The 24353-nt window shown below is 40.8% G+C and overlaps 1 protein-coding gene across 5 annotated transcripts in view; it reads left to right on the top strand.

Moving 5' to 3' along the window:
- Nucleotides 1–24353, top strand: part of LOC144307822 (uncharacterized) — a 122591-nt gene that overhangs the window by 50669 nt on the left and 47569 nt on the right. For all 5 annotated transcript variants that reach the window (XR_013374523.1, XR_013374520.1, XR_013374522.1 and 2 more), the window contains one exon: nt 22322–22414. Coding sequence is in view for 1 of the 5 variants with exons in the window: in XM_077887842.1 (XP_077743968.1) it covers nt 22322–22414 (93 nt within the window). In the remaining 4 variants the exon portion in view is untranslated. The remainder of the gene's footprint in view (nt 1–22321; nt 22415–24353) is intronic.

The raw sequence follows: 24353 nt of genomic DNA, 5'->3' as shown, positions 1-24353 counted from the left end.
TCTTAGAGCCCAGCCACCATGCTGTGAAGAAGCTCAGATTTGTCCACATGGAGCGTCTATGTGTAAGTGTTTCAGCTAATAATCAGCTACAACTACCAGACATAGAAGTGAAGAAGCCTTCAAAATAAACAAATGGGGCAGCCCAGGTGGCTCGGTGGTCTAGCACCTGCCTTCAGCCCAGGGCATGATCCTGGAGACCCGGGATCGAGTCCCATGTCGTGCTCCCTGCATGGAGCCTGCTTCTCCCTTTGCCTGTGTCTCTGCCTCTCTCTCTCTCTCTCTCTCTGTGTCTCTCATGAATGAATAAATGAAATCTTTAAAAAAAAAACCACAAAATAAACAAATGGACCTTGTGTCATTGAGTTGCTCCTGGATTTGAAACTTCCCCAGCTGAGGTCCTGGACATTTAGAACAGAGGTAAGCTGTCCCCATGATGCCTTGTTCAAATTTTTAACCTACAAAATCTGTGAATATAATAAATGGCTCTTTTATGCAAGTTTTCAGATGGTTTATCACCTAGCCATAGCCCTGGAATACTCAGCCTCTCCTTCCTCAATATGCTAGTTCTAGTATACATATACATCCTCTTGGCCTGGTTTTTGGACCAGGCGTTTGCCCTGAAGGATCTCTTCAGCAGATTCAGTGCTGTGTCTGTCTTGCCTGAACAGAGGGCTCTCCTATTTTTGAAATAGTTGTCTGTCATATTTTTCATTTGCTCCCCCAAACTGGAGAATGGGCAGAGCATATTCTAAGAATTATTTTACAGATAAGGAACTGAGATTTAAGTCAAGAGAGTCTATAAGCTCTCAAAGTAGCTTATAGAGCTAGGACTAGAGCTGTAGGAGGGGATTTACTCTAAAATGCAGTTTCTTAAACTTGTTTTCCTGCAGAATCCTATCTAGAAACGCCTATCAGCATTTGAAGGACACTGGTTTCCCAACGAGCACAGTTTGAGAAATTCCCTTCCAGTCCAATTTCTTCTTTTTATGGATCAGGCTTGGGAGATTCCATTTCTTTTCTTTCTTTTTTTTTTTAAAGATTTTATTTATTTATTCATGAGACAGAGAGAGGCAGAGACACAGGCAGAGGGAGAAACAAGCCCCATTCAAGGAGCCCGACATGGGACTCGATCCTGGGACTCCAGGATCATGCTCTGGGCTGAAGGAGGCGCTAAACCTCTGAGCCACCCAGGCTGCCCGAGATTCCATTTCTAAGAGATAATTAAATAAAAGTTACAAAAGGGATGACTAGAGTGCAGGGTTATTCTTGCCAAATGTTTGTAGCTTACTGTATGTGGTGAGAATTTTTGTACATTTGTACCTTTGTAATATTTCTATCAGCCTGGCTCTTGGTGTTCCAGATGAGAGAGGAAAAGATGTATTTGGAGGTGTCTGTGCCCTTTAGCCAAAGACCACTAGAAGCACACTTAGTAAAATAAGTTGGGTTTATTACTCATTGCAGGGAACCATGGGGTACCCCCAGTAAGAGAGTGTTAGAAATGATATATTATAGGATTTGGGCTTCAGTTGCTGAGTTGGGGGGAGTCTAGGGAAGCAGGAGTTTAGATTGGATGCTGTCAGAAAGCAAGGGTGATCCTGTGATTGGGTGTTTCATGGATGGCACGGTGACCTTGTTTCTGTTTGTACTTAATCAAAATTATGAAGTAGTCTTGTCTTGTTTCATTTGTCATGACCTCAGAGTAACCTTGTTTGGGACTGGTGTTCTGTCAGTTTGTTTATATCCGACAGGAGAAAAAAATGTCCTGGCTGTATTAGATGAGCTTGTAAAAATATTGAGGTGTAGTTGTGAATATCAGATTAGCTTTGGATATCAGAGGTCATTATTCTTAATCATCTTAGATATTAAAGAGCAAAGCAGATCTCTTTATCTGTAGCCAAGACTCATCTAAGGGAGCATGACCTGGTTTGGGGTGGGGTCTTTACTGCTAGGTAATAGGAGACAATTAAAGCAAAGAAACAACCAGATGGCCAACAGACTTTGTGAGTAGTATCTAATTCTTTTTGTTAAAAGTAGGCTTCACGCCCAGCACGGAGCCCAACAGTGGGGCTTGAACTCAACGACTGAGATTGAGACCTGAGCTGAGATCAAGAGCCAGAGGCTTAACTGAGCCATTCAAGTGCCCCAGTATCTGATTCTTATTGCATGTAATCTTCAATAGAATAAAAGAGACTGTTTAAAAAAACAAACCACCCTCCTAACCAATGTCTTTTAGAATTCTGAACCTTTTTAAAAAAGATTTTATTTATTTACTTGAGAAAGAGAGCACGTGCATACACACAGGCAAGTGAGGGGAGGGGCAGAGAGGGAGGGAGAGGGAGAGATTCTCAGGCAGACTCTGTGCTGAGTGTGGAGCCCTACACAGGGCTCTATCTCACGACCCAGAGATCATAACCTGAGCCAAAACCAAGAGGCAGATGCTTAACCGACTGCACCACCCAGGTACCCCGGAATTCTGAACCTTTCAATCATGCCTTAGAAGAAACAGATTCTCCTGATATGGACGAAGAACACCCAAGAGGCATACTCACAGAATTGTATTAAATGGAGAGAGATCATTTGTGAACTTAAAACCTGGCTCATAAAACAACATTTGCCCATTTTACATAACTGCTTAACATTAGATTTAGGACTAGAACTCAGGCCTCTGACCCCTAATTCAGTGCTATTAAATCCCCAATGCCTAGCACATGGCCTGGTACACAGTACACATCCAGGGAATGGTTATCGAATGGATAAATGAATTCATCATAGATATTTGGTTTGGAAGTGGATTGGTCAGAGGTGACTAAAATTGGTCACCATTTAACTGGCCGAATTTGACTGGCCTCCCCACTCTCCCTGTCCTGCACCTGCCATTTTCAGCTTAGCCCTCTATCCAGGACTCTTAGTCTTCAAAAGAAAACATAAGCTTGAGTAGTTCCTATTTCTTTAATAGTCTTGGATCTGTGTCTGAGGCAAACCAAAGTTCATTTGTATTGGTTCTCCAGCAGTTGTTCTCAGCAATAATCAGTAGTCAAAGAAAACCCTTTGAAACCCTTTAATAGAAAGGTGAGTTGTCTAAATATAAAAATGTTACAACATTTGTTTTTCAACATCAATTAAACTGACACTTGTGTATGTAGGTGTTGATGTTAATCATAATGTTATGTTGGCATCGAGCACCAATTGTTTTTGTCCATTCGTGGTCCTGAATAAATATGTTTTTCATGGAAATGTTAATCACCTTTTAAATTGTTACTTCAGAACTCATAAGATCTGATCATCATTCATGTATTTGATGATTCATCCCCAGTGTTTTTGAAGGAAAATAAGACAGCAGAAGGGAAGTGCGTATTTTCTCCTTACAGCAATGTAGCTCATAATTAATTGATCATCATTTCCTATTAGTGAGGTATCTTTGATCCTGCTTGTTGAAAATGAGACTTTTCCCCTAAGTGCAGAATAAAAGCAATATTAAACTGTTTAGTCTTTGTCCACTTAAGGGCCAGACATTAGTCAAGTGGGTTTATAGGAACGATTAATCAAAAAGTTTAAACTGACTTTTTAACTAACAATTTTCTGGCCACTACTGGTTGGGAAAACTTCTTACTTAGCAGGATGGCTTTCCTATAAGCAGAGAAGTAACTTCAGAGAGGTTGAGCGGTCATAAGAGAAGGGGATCACAAGATATGACGAACCTTATCATCATCATTATCATCATCATCGTCACATCACACAAGCATGATGCTTCCACATAATTATTACTACCTTCTCAGAAGTCTTGTGAGGGGTAATTTTTGTATCCATTTTACGGATAGGGACATCGGGGCTACAGAGTGTTCAGAAAGTCATGCAACGTAAGTAGCATCGCCAAAATATAAATGCAAATTTTGAATTCTAAATCTTATGTTAGCTCCAGCATTCTTTTTCCTATATCATTTGGCCTTATAATCTGATTAATGTGAAAAGAAAATATGAACAATGCTAGAATATGAGCAGGTGTAGACAAATGCCTAGAATCAGTGTAACTTGCCCTCATAATTCTGGATGTGATTTTATGCTTACACTTATATTAGAAAGACAATGTAACTTGTAGAGTTGATAGATTGGTAAAATGTTCTTTGAATTGAGTGATTAGATATAGTGAAGTAATAGTGACAAGTTATTGTTTCAGACTCTACAAATTACCCATAAGACTGGAATACACATTTTTTAAAAAAAGATTTTATTTATTTATTTGACAGAGAGAAAAAGAGAGACCATGAGCAGGGGGGTGGAGAGGAGGAGAGTGGGGAACCCAAGATGGGGCTCAATCCCAGGACCCTGAGATCATGACCTGAGCCAATGTTAGACCCTTAACCAATTGAGCCACCTAGGTGCCCCAAGGTTGGAATACTCCTAATAATGGAATACTTAAGTAGATAGTTTTAGAAACAAGAAATCCACTGTTTTCCTCAAATTATTTCTTCTCCTACTGTAATGTTATATGTCTTTATTTTGCTTAGCAGCAGTAAAAAGTATTATTCAAAAGCACAATTTGTTATGTCATAGAGACATGATCAAGTGTGTAAAGGATGCTGCTGAGCCTTGCCTTTTTATAAACTTATAGTGTAGACATCAACATACAGGCAAGAGAATGAGAATGCCTAAATTAGGGATTAGCAAACTTTTTCTGTAAAAGGCCAGATAGTAAATATTTTAGGCTTTGTGAGTCACATGTTTTTTTTCTTTTTTGCTGCTTTTCAACTCTGCCGTTGGAGCTAAAGTAGTTCTAGATAATACAGAAACAAGTGGGGGGCATCTGGTGGTTCAGTCACCTAAGAGTCTGCCTTCTGCTCAGGTCATGATCCTGGGGTTCTGGGGTGGAGCCCTGCTCAGTGGGGAGCCTGCTTCTCTTTCTCCCTACCCTTTGCTCTCACTCTGTCTCTCAAACAAATAAATAAAAATCTTAAAAAAAAAAAAAGAAACAAACGGGCATGGCTGTGTTCCAATAAAACTTTATTTACGAACATTGAAACTCACATTTGATATGGTTTTCCTGTTTCATGAAATATTATCCTCCTTTCAATTCTTTTCAACCAGTAAAAAATACAGCAAAGCATTGTTCACTCTCGGAATGTAGCAGGCTGGATTTGGCCCGTGGGCCACAGCTTGCAAAGTCTTGGCCCAATTAATACAGAATGACTGTAAGGGATGAAGAAGGAGATGTGGGTTTCATTGGGAGAGGGGGAAAAGACTTTAGGATGAAAACCTGCCTGCCTTCTAGTTTAGAGAGGGACAGAGGGAGAAAGCTCTTCAGAGCGGGGCCCACACCTCTTTTCTGCCTCAGTAATGAGCAATGCTTGTTGCTTTGAGGAATTGTTCTGAGCAGATTCACTCAGAATGACTCACTGGCTTGAACAAAGCTGGGGAAGATTTTCTGCCTTTTATTCAAAGGGAGTAATTGGCCCACCTGCATGTCTTAAATTAAGACTGCCAGAGCTCAGGTCTTTAAGCCTCTTAACATGGTTTACTTCTTACACCTTTTATCAGCATAGAAGAATAGCTGCTTTTCTCATCTTTTCTTGTAAAACCCTGTTCCAAATGTACAAGGCGCTTTATCCACATGATGTTTCATGGCTATTTCTAGGCCTATGATCACAGAAACACAAAAAGGTATAGAAAATTTAAATGGCACTCTGTTAACGTGTTGTGGGCAGCCTTTGACAAGACATAGTTAAGCTGGAGTTTCACAGATGTGATTTGAATTTCTTGTCTGCCATCCTCCCTGCCTTTTTTTTTTTTTTTTTCTTAACTGAAGAATAAGTCATATATGGGAAATTCATTCTTTTGGCTATATAGGTCTGTGAAATTTGACAAATGCATGTAACCACCATGACATGTTACATTTAATAGTTACATTACTACCATGACAAGCAAGATATAGAACATTTCCATTGACCTAAAAAATTCCTTGGTGCCCTTTTGTGATTATTATGTATCCTAATCCTAGTCCCTGGTAAACATTTATCTATTTTCTGTTCCTGTAAGTTTTGTCTTTTCCAGAATAGCACATAAATGGAATCATACAGTATGTAGCCTTTGGCGTCTGGCTTCTTTCATGTGGCATAATGCAGTTGATAGTCATCCATGTGCTTATATAGTTTATCAGTAGTATGTTCCATTTTCTTGCTAAGTAGATTTCATTATTTGAGTATATCAGTTTGTTTAGATATTCTCCAATGGGGAATATCTGGGTTGTTTCCAGTTTTTGGTGATTATGAATAAGACCAATATAAACATTTATGTAAGGTTTTTGTGTGAACATAAGTTTGTGTTGCTCTTGGGTAAATTCCTAGAAGTGGGATTGCTGAGTTGTGTGTTAGATGTATGTTTAACTTTATAAGGAACTTGCCACGCTGTCTTCCATGTCATTTTGCATCCCCTCCAGCAGGGTATGAGAGTTCTAGTTGCTCTGCATCCTTGCCAGTGCTTCGAAACTACTAGTTTTTGTTTTTCGATTTTGGTCGTTCAATAGGTGTACGATAGTATCTTATTGTGGTATAATTTGCATATTCAAATGAGTATCTTTTCATATGCTTATTTGCCACCTGTGTATCTTTGGTGAAGTCTGTTCAAATTCTTGGCCAATTTTTTAAAAATTTATTTATTTGAGAGAGAGAGAGAAGGAGAGTGTACACGTGCATGTACACACACACACACACACACACACACACAAAGAGGGAGAGAACATTAAAGCAGACTCTCTGTCGAGTGGGTGCCCCCCACAGGCTCATTTTTTAATTGGGTTGTTTGTTTTCTTACTATTGAGGTGTGGTTTTTTTCTTTTCTTTAAGTAAGCTCTACATCCAACATGGGGCTTGAACTCATGATCATGGGGCTCGAACCTGAGATCAAGAGCTGCATGATGTACCAACTGAGTTAGCCAGACTCCCCCTTACAATTGAATTTTGAGAAGTTTTAATACTCTGGGAACAAGTTCTGTATCAGATATATGTTTTAGAAATATTTTCCCCCAGTCTATGGCTTGTCTTTTTTATTTTAACAGTACCTTTTGCAGATCAAAAAATAATAATAATTTTGATGAAGTTCAGGGACACTGCAGTAACAGGGAGCGTGTATAGTGCCCAAATCTTGGTTTTAAAAAACCATTCTCCAGGGACACCTAGGTGGCTCAGCGGTTGAGTGTCTGCCTTTGGCTCAAGGCGTGATCCTGGAGTCTCAGGATCGAGTCCCACATCAGGATTCCTGCATGGAGCCTGCTTCTCCCTCTGCCTGTGTCTCTGCCTCTCTCTCTGTGTCTCAAATGAATAAATAAATAAATCTTTAAAAAAAATTCTCTAGAAAAGGGAACCAGGACTCCTTAGAGAAACAACTAATTCCAGGTCTGGGGGAGGGAAAATACAGGAAACATCTTGTGGTGTCAGAAAGTAAAAGTGCTAAAAAATCATAGGGATGAGTTGAAAGGACATGTGAGTCAACTTCAAGGAGTTCAGTGGCCAAATCTGAGAAAATATGAGCAACAAAACAAATAATGATAGTAAGGGACTATAACCTATAGAATAAGATAAATATCCATGAATCCATACTGACATAAGTAATCAGTTGAGTAAGATAATAAATGAAGAAGAAAAAGACCCTTTTTGATGAAATTTTAATAATAAATATGGAAAGAATGATGGAAATAGAAACTCACCATTTGATAAAAGCTATAGTAATAACTGTTTTAAGCAAGAATTAATAGTAGTTATTAAAGTTAGTGGAGAAAAATTTAAGCAGTTACAGTATGTGAATTATACCTAAATAAAGCTGTTTAAAAAAACTTTTTGTTATGAAAATTTTGGAACACACACAAATAGAATCATCTGCAAGTGCTCATCACCCAGCTTCAAAAAAACAAAAGTTTATTTGTGTAGTTTAAATGTATCTCCCCCCAAATATTTAGTAATTATAAGGGACAAATAGTAATTTTACAGTGGAGAAACCTAGGCAGACACCACCTGAACCAAATTAACCTCATTGGTAATGGGGTTAATTGACATCATGTGCCCCTTGACAGGATGCTCTGAGAAGGGCACACTGTCACTTCTATGGTTTTCTTGCCCAAAATGCATAACCTGCATTTAGCCATGAAGAACCATCATTTAAACTCAAATTAAGGAACCTCATATAATCTAACTGGCCAGCCCTTTTCAAAGGTGTCAAAATCATGAAAGGCAAAGAAAGATTGGTAAACCGTCTCAGATTGGAGATGACTAAGGGGTCATGACAACTAAATCTAGTGCCGGATCCTGGATGAGGTCCTGGCCCCGAAAAAGTCCATCAGTGGAACAACAACAATATAATGAAATCTGAAAGATGTTTGTAGTTTAGTTAATAGTATTATACCGATGTTAATTTCTTAGTTTTGAGAATTGTGCCATGGTTAAGTAAGATGTAACATTTGGGGAAACTGAATAAAAGCTATATGAGAACTCTCTGTATTATCTTTGTAACTTTCTGTAAATCTAAAATTATTTAAAAAGAAAAGGAAAAAAACCTGGGAAAATAAGCCAAAAACTTTAAAAATAGTTACATATTGGAAGAAGGAGGAAACCAGGTAGAGGAAATAGGGATAGAAATTGGATTTTCTGGGATGCCTGGGTGGCTCAGTGGTTTAGCGCCTGCCTTTGGCTCAGGTCGTGATCCCGGGGTCCTGGGACTGAGTCCCACATCAGGCTCCCCACAGGGAACCTGCTTTTCCCTGTGTCTCTGCCTCTCTCTCTGTGTGTCTCTCATGACTAAATAAAATCTTTTTAAAAATTTATTTTTTATTATGTTTTGTAGATTTGACTTTGGAATCATGTCAATATTTTACATAACTGAACAAAATTAAATTTAAAAGGAATTTCCTAAATGTAAAAAGACAAAATAAAACAAGTCCATAGGTATAGTAAGTCAGTGGCAAAAGTAGAGAGACAAATATTTCAAATAGGGAAGTCTGGGTGGCTCAGCAGTTGGGTGTCTGCCTTTGGCTCAGGGTGTCATCCTGGAGTCCGGGGATCGAGTCCCATATTGGGCTTCCTGCATGGAGCCTGCTTCTCCCTCTGCCTATGTCTCTGCCTCTCTCTGTGTCTCTCATGAATAAATAGGTAAAATCTTAAAATATTTCAAATAACTTTAAAATGACAGTGATTTGACTGTATATTCTTTTTTTTTTTTCTGAAAGAGAAAGTGCGTGTGCTGGGGGTAGGGGGCCAGGGAAGAGGGAGAGAGAGAATCCCACGCAGGCTCCTTGCCCAGTATGGAGCCCAACATGGGGGTCCACCCCACAACCCTGAGATCATGACCTGAGCTGAAGTCAAGTGTAGGACACTTAACCAACTGAGCCAGCCAGGTGCCCCTTGACTGTATATTCCTAATGAGATATACCCTATAGACAAAAAAGGTAAAGATTAAGTTCTATCTTATGAGCCAGAGCTGGGTCATAAAGCAACCCAAAGCTGCAAAGGGACTATGTGAAAGCACTTGACATTTCACTCTCTGTAGTGAGTCAGCAAGGGAGGATGGGGCTGGGGATGGCTTTGAGACAGCCGACCAACAACGCTAGCTTGGTATCTACTGGGGTCAATAGAGAGTAGATACTTGGTACCTACTTTCTATTTCCACTCCCCTTGGACTGGGACAGGCAAAGTATTTCCCACCAACAGATAAAGTGGTGGTGGTAGCAGTGCTTCTGCCTCAAGTCCTCTGCCATCTTGCTGAGGCTAGGGTCATGGCCATGATCATCTTTTCTCTGCCCAATGCAGGAAAAATTCCATGTTTGTTATCCGTGGTTACTAATTTTGCCTCTCCAGGCTAACAGTGGGAACACTGCTGCCATCACTTATTTTTATGCTGAAGAAAATGGTAACCATGCTTAGAGGCTCTTGCAGTTTGTAACAAGACTTGTGATTTTAAAAGAAAGAGTAATGGAAGCCTAAATTCTGGAAAGATGCATGATGTGTAAATTCAGTCATCATTATGCAAATGTATATTCACATAATAAATCCAGCAATGGCTGACTATATTTTAGAAATATTATAGGCCAATTATTTTGACATCCTGCAGGAGGTAGATAAATGGCAAAATATATGTTATGGTATACACAGTAGCTTATTAACAAGATGTCTTTTGCTGGAAAATATTTTAGCAGAGAAACCATCCATCAGCATATTTCCAACTCTGTCCTCTTCTGACTTCACAGGCACATTTAGTAGCAAGAGAAAAAGGGACAAATCTTGTGTGTTTGGGTAGAGGCTTTAGGTAGTTTCATAAGCCTTGTCTCATTTGATACTTACAATAATCAGTGAAATATGTGAACCATAGCTCATTTTCCCATTTTATAGATTAGCAAACTGGGAGGCAAATTTGGATTACAGCCGATATCTGATTAGTGTCTTTTGCATTATAACATTTCTGCCCTTCTTTCACTCTTCACTTTTCAGATTGAGATAGTTTGGGCACCCTCCGATAAGTTACCAGGCACCCACAAGGGCCCTAGGATTATTGGTGCCGTGTCAACAGAGTGTAATGCTAAAGATAAAAGGTGCGTTTTTAGCTAATGCCTAGGTGGAAAAATGTTCAGTAGACAAAAACCAAACCTCCCAAGACCTCTGCTGTCACTGCCAGTATTCACCACGTGGCTTTGGGGGCAGTATTTCTATATTCAGAAATGCATGCTAATGGCAAAGTGTCAGGGCGTCAAGGGAGTGAGAGTGTCAGGAGATTACTGATTTCTTGGGTGACATATGACAAGTCACTTCACCAATCTGGGCCTCAGAGTGGATTATTTCTCAGGCTCCTACATAGTTCTAATATTTCATAATTCCTTGCTTGGGCTTGCAGTGAAAACAGGGAAAGTTCTAAACAGGGGAATGTTAAGAGATGAGCTGTTTATGCCATAGATTTCTTCCTGGACGTATGGGCCTCACCTGCAGAATTTAAAGACAAGAGATTCTCAACTCCCATTAGCAATGGCAGAGTGGAGGAAAGCTGAATTAGTGAAGATAATAGCCTTGCTAGGAATTTTTTTTAAGATTTTATTTATTTATGAGAGAGAGAGAGAGAGAGACAGAGAGAGAAAGATAGGCAGAGGGAGGAGTAGCAGGCTCCACGCAGGGAGCCTGATATGGGACTCAATCCTGGGACTCCAGGATCACACCCTGAGCTGAAGGTAGATGCTTAACCTCTGAGCCACCCAGGTGTCTCCTTGCTAGGAATTTTAAATGATGCACTTAGTACTTTCTCTGTTGGCCTCTCAGAAGCTTCATGGGCAGTTTTATAAGAGCAAGGAATGACATGGTGAAATTTGCTACCTAAGGACAAAGCTGGGGGTGGGTAGGAGAACAATACTCTGGCAGTCATGGTAGCCTAGTAGTAGCAGTTCCCAATGCTGGTCATACATTAAGAATCACTTATAGTTTTAGGATTTTGAAGGTTATTTATAATTGAGATTAAAATAAACAAATAAATATACACCCACAGAGCAAAAATCTTAAGTATGTAACATAGTGAATTTTTACCTATGTATCCATTTATGTCACCATTACCCAGGTCAAGATATAGATCAATCCCAGTACCTCAGAAGAACACCTCCCATTCATCACCTTCCCCCAAGGGTTACCGCTCTTCTGTCCTCTGTCACCATAGATGAATCCTGCCTATTTTTGAACTTTATATAAATAGAATCATATAGCAAATACTCTTTTTTAATATTTATTTTATTTATTTATTCATGATAGACATAGAGAGAGAGAGAGAGAGGCAGAGACACAGGCAGAGGGAGAAGCAGGCTCCATGCCGGGAGCCCGACGTGGGACTCAATCCTGGGACCCCAGGATCGCGCCCTGGGCCAAAGGCAGGTGCTAAACCGCTGAGCCACCCAGGGATCCCCAAATACTCTTGTGCCTGGCTTGTTTCACTCAATGTTATGAGTGAGATTCATCCATGCTGTTGTATCAGAGATCTGCTCTTTTCCATTGCTGTGTAGTATTCCATGACATGCATCTACTGCATTTTATTCATCCATTTAGGTTGTACATTTAAGTTGTTTCTGATTTCTGTGTTACTATGAATGAAGCTGCTTTGAACATTTTTTGTGCATGTCTTTTGGTGGACATGAGCTCTTCTTTCGGTTAAGTGTATACCAGGAGTGAATTTTCTGGATCATAGGGCAGATGTAAGTTTACTCTATAAGAAACTGCCAAACAGTACTCCGGGGTGGTGTATCCTCCACCAATTGCCTCTGAATCTCTGAGAGTGGGGCTCTATCTGAATGATAGGTATCATTCAGAATCTCACTTGGTGGTTCTGACACACAGTGGAAATGAGAGCCTCTGTGGCCCAGCCTTAATGGCCAGACCTGTATCTTTGTTATCATCTCAGCAACAAAGAGACATTCCATTTATTGTCCAAAAGCAAAGAAATTACTCCTTGCCCATAGATCTGGGAAGAAGCTTAGATTTGTCTTCTGGGGTTCTCTCTCTGTGTGTGTTTGCTTTTGTTATACTTGGTGGGGATCACATTAATTGTCTTACTCCCCCCCAAATCCTTGAACACGGGAATGGAAGGGTTCATCCTAAGCAAATGATATTTTATGCATCAGGAAATATGAAGGACGAGGATGAGGCATAGAGCTCTTTCAGGGCTCTTGACAGCATCTGACCACATGGATAACCACAATCTTCTCACACAACAGAAATTCACCTCCTTCTAGCATTTCTCTACCTAATTAGGCTGAGGGACTGTCATTATCTTTTCCATCTGTCAGCTCTTTGAACTGACTTCACTAAAAAGAAATTTTACAAGCAACATAGCCTATTTAGTTATGATTCATCTGAATTAATAAGAACAGCTAATGTTTATTTAGTAGTTCCTATGGGCAAGACACCCTGCTGTGTGCATCCATTATTTCTCAAAACAAGCCAACAAGCTTCAGGAGCTATTATCAAGCCCATTTGACAGATGAGGAAACTGAGGTTTGGAGAGCTTAAGTAACTTGCCCATGTTCATGCGCTAATATATTATGGATCCAGCTGAGATTCAAACCCTTGCATTCTGACTTCAGAGATTGAACTAATCAGTCACTAATTACACCACCTGTACTTAACCAATCCAAGAGGTTTAGAGCTATTTATGGCCTGGAATATAAAGAATGGAGTATAGGCCTCTTTGAGTTACAGGTTTCCTGGAAATAAAATGCCAAATAGTGGTGGTCTCTTGAATAATGGAATTATTGGAATAGAATGAGTGACTGAAGGGCCAAATGTGGCCTTTATATCTCCTTGAAGAGTTGCTGGTCAGCCAGATGATTTTTCAGGAAAGGAAGAGAAAGCAAAAGGGAGCAGAAAAAGCAATAGGAGAGTTACACAACTTCCTTCTCATCTCCACTCTATATAGATGATCTTACCCACAATTGGAACTAAAACTCTCAATGGGAATGAATCCAGAATTTTCTTCCAGAAAATTCTAAGCCACTCCCAACTGCTTATTTGATCCCTTTACTTGGATGTCTTACGGGAACCTCAAATGTAACATTGTCCAAAAATGGAATTCTTTACTTCCTCTCTTCTCCCCTACAATCTGTTCCTCTTACAGCACTCTTTGCTCAGTAAATGTCACCTCTACCCACCATTACTTATACCCCGAACTGGAGTAACCTTGCCATTCCCCTTTGCCTTCTCCCACCTTACGCCATCGCCATCACTGAGTCCTGTTGATTCTGGACCCAAAATATATCTCATCTGCCTGTGCTTGAGTCATAGGGCTAGACATTCTGAAAGACGCTGCCTGGAGATGGTGAACAGGAAGCCTGATGGCACATCAGTCCTTCAGCTTAGTCTCAGAGTATCATGAAAAAGACTAAATTAGTTGCCAGTATTTAAAGATCCAGAAAACGACCTTGGACATCAGAATTCCATTGATCTTTTCTATTGGAAAATCTGGGAGTGCATGGTTACTTCCTCCTCAGGCAATATTCAATACTGAGTCCTGATTCTGGATTCCCTTTTTACCTGGAGCTTCCACACTTCCCACTTGGCTTCCTTTATGCAAGTACCTTACCTGCCCACCCTTAGCCAGCCTACATCCTGTGTCTAGACCCCTGTGTCAGTCTAGAGCCCTCTAGTACTGGAGGATTTTGTCCCTGTGGGGCTGTCAGCCCATGCCACTGAGCCCTTGCTACCTACACTTAGAGGGAGTATAAACAGACCAGAGCCCGTGTCTCCCTCCTGGCTGGGGTTCATTTCCTGGGCCCTGTTAGGAAGACACGCTGTGCTCTCGTTTCTACTTGAAGTCACTGAGAGACTAATTTGAGACTGGCTGGAAGGTACATTCCTTCTGCCACCTCGGCCTGGGTGTGCGTACCTGCATAGGGTAGCTTGGCCAATCGTTTCCAGAACTGCCTGGGTCTCATGAAGACCCATTTGTTGTGATTGCAAATTACAATGTCATAGTCAGTTTGGATAGCTGTAACAGATTACCATAGACTCAGTGGCCTAGACAAAAACGTGCATTTCTCACACTTCAGGATGTGGAAGTCCAAGAGCAGCATGCGAGTATGGTCTGATTTTTGGTGAGGACCCTCTTCCTGGTTTATAGGTGATTGCCTTCTTGCTGTGCAAGAGAGCTCTGGTCTCTTTGTCTCCTTATCGAGGCATTAGTCTCATCATGGAAGCTTCAGCCTCATGACATCATCTAAACCTAATTTCCGCCCCAAGGCCCTACCTCCAAATGCTATCACATTGGAGATTAGGGTTTCAACATATGAATTTCGGGGACACACATTCAGTCTATAGCACACAGCATCAGTATTTCCAGCAAATATTAGTGGTCACCAGCTGTGTATCCCTAACTGGACTTCAAGGGTCAAATTTCTTTAGCCTCTCTGGCTTCAAGATCCTTGACCATCAGAACCATTCTGATACTGCATTCTGCTTGGTGGCAGCTCCCTTCCATCCAAGCAGGTAGAAGATGAACCTATGGGTCCTGAATCACCTCAAATCCATCTCCTGCTCAGGGAGATTAATATGGCTGAGACCCCACAGTTGCACAGGTTGAGCAAATGTAGGGTCTTCCCACTGTGTTCTCAGTTCCAGGCTAGCCTTCCACAGGGTCCCCTCCATCTCCATGGCTGAATTTCTGTTGGTCATCTTGATGCTGCCCTGAGCTTACCAGAGTTCAAGGTTTCTCTGCCTGTTTGTGTGTGTGTGTGTGTGTGTGTGTTTTAAATCCATATATGGACTGGTTAGCATGGAGATTTAATCCAACTTTGGGGCTCTCATACAGGAGGACTTTCAACTGCCATCGAAAGCAGCTTTTAGGTGACTTTCTCTCCCCTCCACCCCCCTTACCCTCCTCTCATGTTTCTCCCTCCACTTTCCAAGTTCTCCAATAAGGAGCAGACTTCCCAAGTCTTCTCCCTGTTTGCAGCTTCCATTGGTATTCTTGTGAGTAAAATTTTCATCATCCATTGTTCTCAAAGACAAATAGTATGTAAAGTGACATTACCTTTCAGCACATGGATCAAGGCTTTCTAAAAATCACTGACTTGTATCAAACTGCAGATGTCATCACTTCCAAAGCATACATTTTCCTCCCACATTTTAACATCTGTGAAATTGAGATGTGTATTATGCCTGCTAGTGGGTCATGATTTAATTGTCAGCGTGGTTTTCTTTCTTAGCAGTATAATAGTTGTGTGTCTTGAGTTAACGACATCTTAGATTTCCTAAACTATAACTAACATGAACATCTTGCTTAGAAAGTGTCTTCCTGAGACAGAAACAAAAGGGTGGGTGCCTGAAGGCCATGGAGGGATGAACTGTGGGAAAGGGCTGGAGGTCCAGAGAGGCAATAATATTCACAAGGCACCTGGGTGGGAAGAGAATGGCCTGTCCAACAAACCAAAAGTGGTTTAGGGAGGCAGGAGTGTGGAGAGCAGAGAGGATAATGAGCCACTTTAAATGGATGTGAGGATTGCACAGAAATATTTATGGAAAGTGCTTGGGACTTATAGGCACTCTATACTTTGTACTTTGGTTTGTTTTCTGGACAAACGAATGAGGCAATTTATGATATTTTATCAGTTCGCTGCCATTCCCCACCACACACATTTTAACACCTCTGGAATTGAGATACATTTACAGCTAAGGTGTTTCATTATTTAATCAGCAGCATTTCCCACCCCCCATAAATGGTATCTTAGAGTTGATGAAACATGGTATATAAAATCAATTGCTAAAATTGACACACTGTCCCTCTGTTCTTTTAGTTTTTAAAGATTTTACTTATTTATTTTAGAGGGACAAAGAGAACACACATAAGTGAGGGAGAGGGGCAGAGGAAGAGGGAGATGCAAACTCCCTGCTGAGCAGGGAGCCTGATGCAGGGGCTCCATCCCAGGACTCCGGGATTCTGACCTGAGTTGAAGGTGGACACTTAATTGACAGAGCCACCCAGGCGCCCCTGTTCCTAAGTTCTTAACCTGAATTCCAGATCTCTCGCAAATTCTGGTGTGTATACTTGGAACTTTTAAAACTACTTTTCCTAATCCAGGCTTAGATAATGGGTCTCATGGCCTCATCTCTCTGTGCCTCAACCATGTGTCTATGAGATCCTGTGGGGCTGACCTGAATGTCAGTTTGGGCTTCTCTAAACCTATGTTTAGAAAGGAACAGATGAGCATTTGAGGGAATGAAAGTTCATACAAGTATTCATTTATAGTTTCTTCTTCAGATTCCAGGCTTTAAAAATTTATTCAGTCAGGGCATCTGGGAGGCTTAGTGAGTTAAGTGTCTGACTCTTGATTTCAGCTCAGGTCATGATCTCAGGCTGGTGTGATCAAGCCCCACATTGGGCTCCACACTCAGCAGTGGGTCTGCTTGAGATTTTCTCTCTCCTTCTGCTCCTCCTCCTGCTCGTGCTCTAGCTCTCTCTAAAAGAAATAAATAAATCTTTAAAAAAATCATCTATTCAACCAGTATTTATTTGAGAATCTATTATCTGCTAGGTCAGGGGTTGTCAATCTATGGTCTACAAGCCAAATCAAGACCAATGCCTGCTTTTTTAAATAAAATTTTATTGGAGCACACTCATGCCCATTTATTTATGAATGGTCTAGAGCTACTTTTGGGCTACAGAGTTGAGTAGTTGCAACAGATGGTATGGTTTGCAAAGCTGAAAATATTTACTGTCTGGCTCCTTATAACGCCAGCTTATCCTCCTAGGGGATCAAGAAAGGCCTATCTTAAATGAACAAAGAAAAGACAATCTCATAAGAAAAATGTTCCTATTTGTTTATTTATTTATTATTATTATTTTTAAAAGATTTTATTTATTTATTCATGAGAGACACAGAGAGAGAGAGAGAGAGAGAGAGAGAGAGAGAGAGGCAGAGACACAGGCAGAGGGAGAAGCAGGCTCCATGCAGGAAGCCTGATACAGGACTCGATCCTGGGTCTCCAGGATCACACCCTGGGCTGGAGGCAGCGCTAAACCACTGAGCCACCCGGGCTGCCCAAAAATGTTCCATTTTATATAGAAAAACACGCATCTAACCCAGAAGAACAGGAGCCTTGTACATCTTTGTCTCCATAGAATTCCCACTGACTAGAACAATGTATGGCACAAAGCAGGTGCTTGCAATAGATTAAAGATGGCTTCTTTCTTTGTGACTCCTCCCATTGAGAGATGGAATCTATTTCTCTTCCCCTTGGTTTGGGACTAGACTTAGTGACTTGCTTAATCAGTAGCTTATGGCAAAAGTGACATTCTGGGACTCTGAGGCTAGAATCTATTATACCTTGCAGCTGACTAAGCCTCATAGAATGCTCACCTTTAGGGAAACCAGCCACCTGATAAGAATTTTGATTCCACCATGTTAGAGGAACTGGCTGCTCAAAAGTCTTAACTGAAGCTAGCCTTGCAGCCATCACTGACAGACATGTGAAAGAAGCCATCTCCCCATCCATCAGCTGAATACCACTGAGGAATCCCAGTTGATAACATGGGGATCAGAAAAATCACTGAGTGGAGTCTTGACCAAATTTCTGACTCACAAAATCATGAGTTATAACAAAATGATTGTTCTCTTAAGCCACTAATTTTGGAGTACTTTGTTACTAAGAACTAGATAGCCAGAACGATGCTCAATAAATATTGGTGGCTTTGTTTTACATAGCCAGACAAGTGCAGAGTCAGGACTAGAACCCAAGTCTGTTGATTCAGAGTATCTATGATACTTTTCTTTCTTTCTTTCTTTTTTTGTTTCTTTCTTTTATTTATTTTTTAAACAAAGATTTTATTTATTCATTCATGAGAGACATAGAAAGAGAGGCAGAGACACAGGCAAAGGGAGGAGAAGCAGGCTCCATACAAGGAGCCCAATGTGGGACTCGATCCCAGGACCCTGGGATCACAACCTGAGCCGAAGGCACAGATGCTCAACCACTGAGCCACCCAGGCATCCTTCTTTTTTTTTTTTTAAGATTTAATTTATTTATTCATGAGAAACACAGAGAGAGGCAGAGACATAAGCAGAGGGAGAGGCAGGCTCCCTGTGGGTAGCCCGATGTGGGACACAATCCCAGGACCTCAGGATCACGACCTAAGCCAAAGGCAGACGCTCAACCACTGAGCCACCCTGGTGCCCCTATGATATATTTTTTTTCTACTGATAGTTGCCCAAGGTTACCAGAGCAATCTGATTCTTCTTAGACCTCTTCCAGTCTCTCCCAAAGTCTGATTCAGTTAGAGGCCAAATAACCATATTAGGAGCTTTGTGAAAGGTGATACCTAAAGCTTGGGAAGTGTTTCTGGGCCAGATTCTGGGGAGCATGCTGGCACTAGAGTGAGCTTCACAATGTACCAGGGCTTAGGGTGCACCTTCAAGTTTTGAGGGGCCCCTCAGAAGGTTTTGGTAGCTCTGCAGACTCTCAAATATGATATATTTATATAGAAAGCCAAAAACAATAATGAAGTTCAGTTTCTCCAGAAAGACTGCTTGGGTTTGAATCTCAGAACCTGTGCTTACTACATAGAAGGCCTTGGACAATTTATTAAATTATGCTTCACTTACCTCATTTGTGAAATGGTGATAATATTGACACACGGTTGTTGTGAAGATTGAATGAGTTAATCCATGCAAAATAAGTGGAAGATTTGTAGCACTCAGTAAACACTCCTGGAAAGGGAGTCATTCTTTTTTTTTTTTTTTTTTTAAGATCGTATTTATTTATTTGAGAGAGAGATAGCCAGAGAGAGTGTGAACAGGAGGAGATGGAGAAGCAAACTCCCCGCTGAGCAGGGAGCCCAACATGGGGTTCAGTACAGGACACTGGGATCATGACCTGAGCCAAAGGCAGATACTCAACAGACTGAGCCATCCAGGTGCCCCAAGAGAGTCATTTTTTTAAAATTATTTTTTAAAGATTTTATTTATTCATGAGAGACAGAGAGAGAGAGGCAGAGACACATCCAGAGAGAAGCAGGCTCCACGCAGGGAGCCCGACATGGGACTCGATCCCGGGACTCCAGGATCACGCCCTGGGCCAAAGGCAGGTGCTAAACCGCTGAGCCACCCAGGGATCCCCCAAGAGAGTCATTTTTATTAGTGGTACTAAAGATCCAACTTTCATTAAATCTCAAACTTTTACCTAGAATTTTTGTAAACACATGACATATCCAGTTGTCCTGCATGGACTAATATATTGGCCTATGCTTTTATTTATGGATTTATTGGAACGACTCATGTTTAGTCACCTACCTTTGGTGTGTTGTTCCATTGTGCATTTATCATTTCTTTATGTTCTCAACACACTGAATATGTGTACTCTATCACCTCTTTAAAGGCACTGGAACCTTGCCATGAATTTGTTTTAAAACTACATCTTTGGCTTCCCAGTTTACTCGGCTGGTAGGCATACTTTGTAAGCTCTGAAGAGCAGACACATCTGAAATATGTTTTCCATCTATCCTCGAGTTTTCTGGAACTGCCGATTTCATACGCTAAGTAGCTCAGTGGAAAGGTGAGATTTCCTTTCTTCGCTGGACCACACTATGGGATGGAGCTAGACCTAGTTAGTGGCTGGGGTTGGCTCAAAGGGAAACTTTCGGGCTTTGGCTAAAGATGAAAAGCTGTTAGAGCAAGAAGAAGGTGTACAGTAAGAGATAGCTTTATACACTATTCCTTATTATCAGGCTTCTCATGGGAAATGGCAAGGAATCAAACCTTGTTGAAAGGCTAAAGTAGGTCCTGAAAAGGGTTTGAACCCAACAATCTCTGGTGCTAAGGTCTGCAAATAGTTAAAGTCATGTAATAGGCAGTCATGAAAATTTGTTCCGGGAATCTATGAATCTGTGACTTACCACAGCCTGGGCAGTGGTAAAAGAAGGTCAAGGTCTTAGATGTCATTCCTAGAAAGATTAATGAGCTTTGCACTGGTCCCTGAATTCTGTATTTCTATGAAGCCTGGCCAGGCTCTGTCATTTAACTTAGGCTATTTTGTCTCACTCACTGAGATCCTGAACACATTGCAGAATGGATGAGCAATGTGTAATTAGATGGATCCATTTCCCCTCATTGGTTAACAAAGCATGGCTTTAAAAAAAAAAATGTAGCTGTTGAGGGCAGGAGGATTATTTTGACCAGTTCCTGAGAGGGGAGCTAAAGCAGACCAAATATTAGACCTAGAAAATGGTGGAACCACTTTTCTCAAAGGATGGCTCTTTGCAATGGGCTTTGGAAACATGTCATTATGGGAAGGTGGGGGGTTGGGCAGGCTATGGGCATAGGGCAATGTGTTGGCCTGGGAGGCCCTTTTCTTTCTACCCTAAGTATAAAACTCAACTGTGTGTTATTCTAGTAGACAGCAGAAGGCTTCCAAGCACCAGACTTTCTCTTTGGGGTGAAATTTGGATTGTTGAGTGGATCAGATGCTTTGAGACTCTTAAGTGGTAGGAGTGGAGATGGGGAAGAGGAAGCGACAAGAAATTCCATTTCTTTCATAGTGATCTTACTTGAGGATGCTTCTCAGGGCCAGCTTATCAGCAACCACTCTAAATTGACCGTGATTTTATCCTTGCCTCTCCTTGTAAAGGTTTCTTTTTCAGAATTTTCAGCCAGCAGCTTCCAAACTGTCATTTACAATTTACAGAAGGACAGAAAGTAGAATAGTTGTCAGCAAGCAGCATAATTATGTGCCAGGAAATGACATGGCAGCTAGTGTAGCCTGGCAAGTGCTAGACGGCTCTTTCCTATTTTCTAGCTTCAGGCAGGAGCAGAACTAGAATATCTACTGATCTTTTCGTGACTTATTTTACACTCAGAGTGCAGATTACTAAGGAGTATTTGGTCTGGAGATCAAGCAGAAATTTATTTTTTAAAAAAGCGAAGCAGTGGGGAAATAGGAACTCAGAAAGCAGGATCTGATGTTATGTTGTGTTATGTTACGAAATACTGTTGTGTAATCCAGTGGTTCTTCAAGTATGGCTCTTGATGCAGCAGCTGCACCACATGGGGACTTGTTAGAAATGCAATTTCTTTTTTTTTTTAAGGTTTTATTTATTTATTCATGAGAGATTCAGAGAGACAGAGACACAGGCAGATAGAGAGAGGCAGAGAGAAGCAGGCTCCATGCAGGGAGCCCGAAGCGAGACTCGATCCCGGGTCTCCAGGATCAGGCCCCGGGCCGAAGGCAGGCGCCAAACCGCTGAGCCACCCAGGTGTCCCAGAAATGCAATTTCTTGTGAGCCATCCGAGAGCTACTGAATGAGAAACCCTGGGTCTGGAGCCCCAGCAATCTGTATTTTACCTTATCTTATTTTATCTACCTGCTTATTTTTTAAAGTAGGCTCCATGCCCGGCATGGAGCCCAACACGGGGCCCAAACTCACCACCCCGATTTCAAGACCTGAGCTGAAACCAACAGTCAGACTTAATTAACTGAGCCACCCAGGCACTCCAGGTGCCCCAAATCTGAACTTTAATAAGCCTTCCAGGTGATTCTGATCTGTCCTCTAGTATTTGAATCACTAGTGTGTAATAGACGGCAAGTAAATCCTGCCTTGTTTTACCTGTTTATTAGTTACAAATGCAATTAGCTGCAAAAACATGCCCCTGAAACTTAGGAAACCCAGCAAAGAGTGGTTGTGTAAGTAAGACGAGTTTTATATTCTCCACAAACAAGCAATTCCAAGGGAGATAGTCCAGGTTGCTATCCTGGGCCCCAGAATGCTGTCTTAAGGACCCAGGCTTTTTCTAGCTTCCTATTGTGCCACACTTACAAGTGGTTTTTGTCACTAGAGTTGCAAGATGGCTGCAGCACGTCCAGGCATTGCTTCTATGTTCCAATGGGAGAAGAAGGAAGGACAAAGGGCTTCTCCTATTTTTATTCAGGTAAAGTAACTCTGCTCAGGGATTTTTGCTGTATCTCATGGCCAGAGTCAAGTACAGCCTACTTGAACAACATTCAAAGTTAAATCAACTTTAGCTTTTTGGTCTTTAGGATAGAGAAAATCAAGGGAGAAGGGATAGAGGTGAGAATAGTTTGGGGGAGGCCAATCCATACTATCTCCTTCAACTTGCAACTTGTAGCTAATTCTGTTGCTTTATTGTTGTTATTGAGATTCTTGGGTTAAGTCATTATGGAAAAAGCCATCATCTTAATATTTAATATGGAAATAGGATCAGCAAATTATCTTTCTATTTGCACTTTAATTCTGAAATCTAATTCATTAAGGAAAACTCAGGTTTTATGTTTGAGCTGTTATTTTATGTTAGGTTAAGGATTTGGCTGAGCTTGCCTTCTTGAGACTATTAGGAAGACCTGTAAAGTAAGACAAAATAAGAAATAATGTGAACTACTGCACTACTACACGTATTTGGACTAATTATAGTTGGGAGTCTGAAATTTTGAATATTTCAAAATACTCATCTATTATTTCTTTAAAATATGAATAATAGAATTAGGCTCTAGGGTTGTCACATAGAATTTATTTTTATTATAATACATAAACAGTGATGATTATTGACTTAGTTATAGTAAAAATTGTTTCCAAATTAGTATAGCAGTGTTAAGCCTATCTGTTAGTCTCTGCAATCCTATAGATTTCTCAACGAAGCCATTCTTTTTGTATTTTAAATGGTAAATTTGTACAGACTCTGTTCAAAATATTACCGATTTTGATTTAACTCAATGTGACTATATGAGCTATTGTTGAACTCCTTGAGGTTACCATGGTAATTATTTAGCTGGCAGGAAGAAGCTGAGGACCAGAGAAAATCAATGATATGAGTAGGTTATGAGCACCTATCCATGTCAGAATTAGGGTCAAAACAGGGATGGCTGGACGCCAAGTACTATGTTCTTTTTACATTCTTTTTCTCTAGCTTCCAAAGTTCTAAGTTTTAGTCTTCAACAAATATCTGTAATTAAAACAACCTCCTAGCACTCCCTTCCTTAATCCCCATCCTGTAGGTTGAGTTGGCAAACTATAGCCAGTGGGCCACATCTGGCCTACCACCTGGTTTGATAGGGCTCATGAGCTAGGAATGGTTTTTACATTTTGAAATGTTTGAAAAAATTTTTATGACATGAAAATTACATGAAATTCAAGTTTTAGTGCCCATAAATAAAGTTTTATTAGAATATAATCATACCCATTTGTTGAATGTATCTATGTCTGCTTTCACACTGCAGCAGCAGAGTTGAGTAGTTGCAACAGAGACTGTATGGCCAGCAGTGCCTAAAATATTTACTATCTGGTCTTTTACAGAAAAAAGTTTGCTGACCCCTGCTCTAGCTCAATCCTGATCAAGGGGCCTTTTGGGCAGAGAAAGGGAAGCCTTTCTCTTGTCTGAGATGCTAACGTAGGCACATCTTATCAGTCTTTCCTGCTTTTCTGACTTTTTTTTCTGACACTTTTAAAAAAGATTTTATTTATTTATTCATGAGAGACACAGAGAGAGGCAGAGACATAGGAAGAGGGAGAAGCAGGCTCCTCACACAGAGCCCAATGTGGGACTCGATCCCAGGACCCTGGGATCATGACGTGAGCCAAAGGTAGATGCTCAACCCCTGAGCCACCCACGTGCCCATGTTCTGACGTTTTACATAGTAAATTCTCTTTCTGCAATTTTCAGTCTTGCTTGAATGTGAAAGGTGATGGTTTGTACCTGTACTATCCAATATGATAAATATTAGCCATGTGTGACTCTTGAGTATTTGAACTGTGGCTAGTGCAAATTGAGATGTGTTCTTAATGCAAAATATATACCAGATTTTGAAGAATCAGTACCAAAAAATGTAAAATCTCTCATTAATATTTGTATATTG

This window comes from Canis aureus, chromosome X (assembly GCF_053574225.1).
Source record: "Canis aureus isolate CA01 chromosome X, VMU_Caureus_v.1.0, whole genome shotgun sequence".
NCBI lineage: Eukaryota > Metazoa > Chordata > Mammalia > Carnivora > Canidae > Canis > Canis aureus.
The sequence above is the reverse complement of the archived record's forward strand: the minus strand, read 5'-3'. Positions and strand labels throughout refer to the sequence as shown.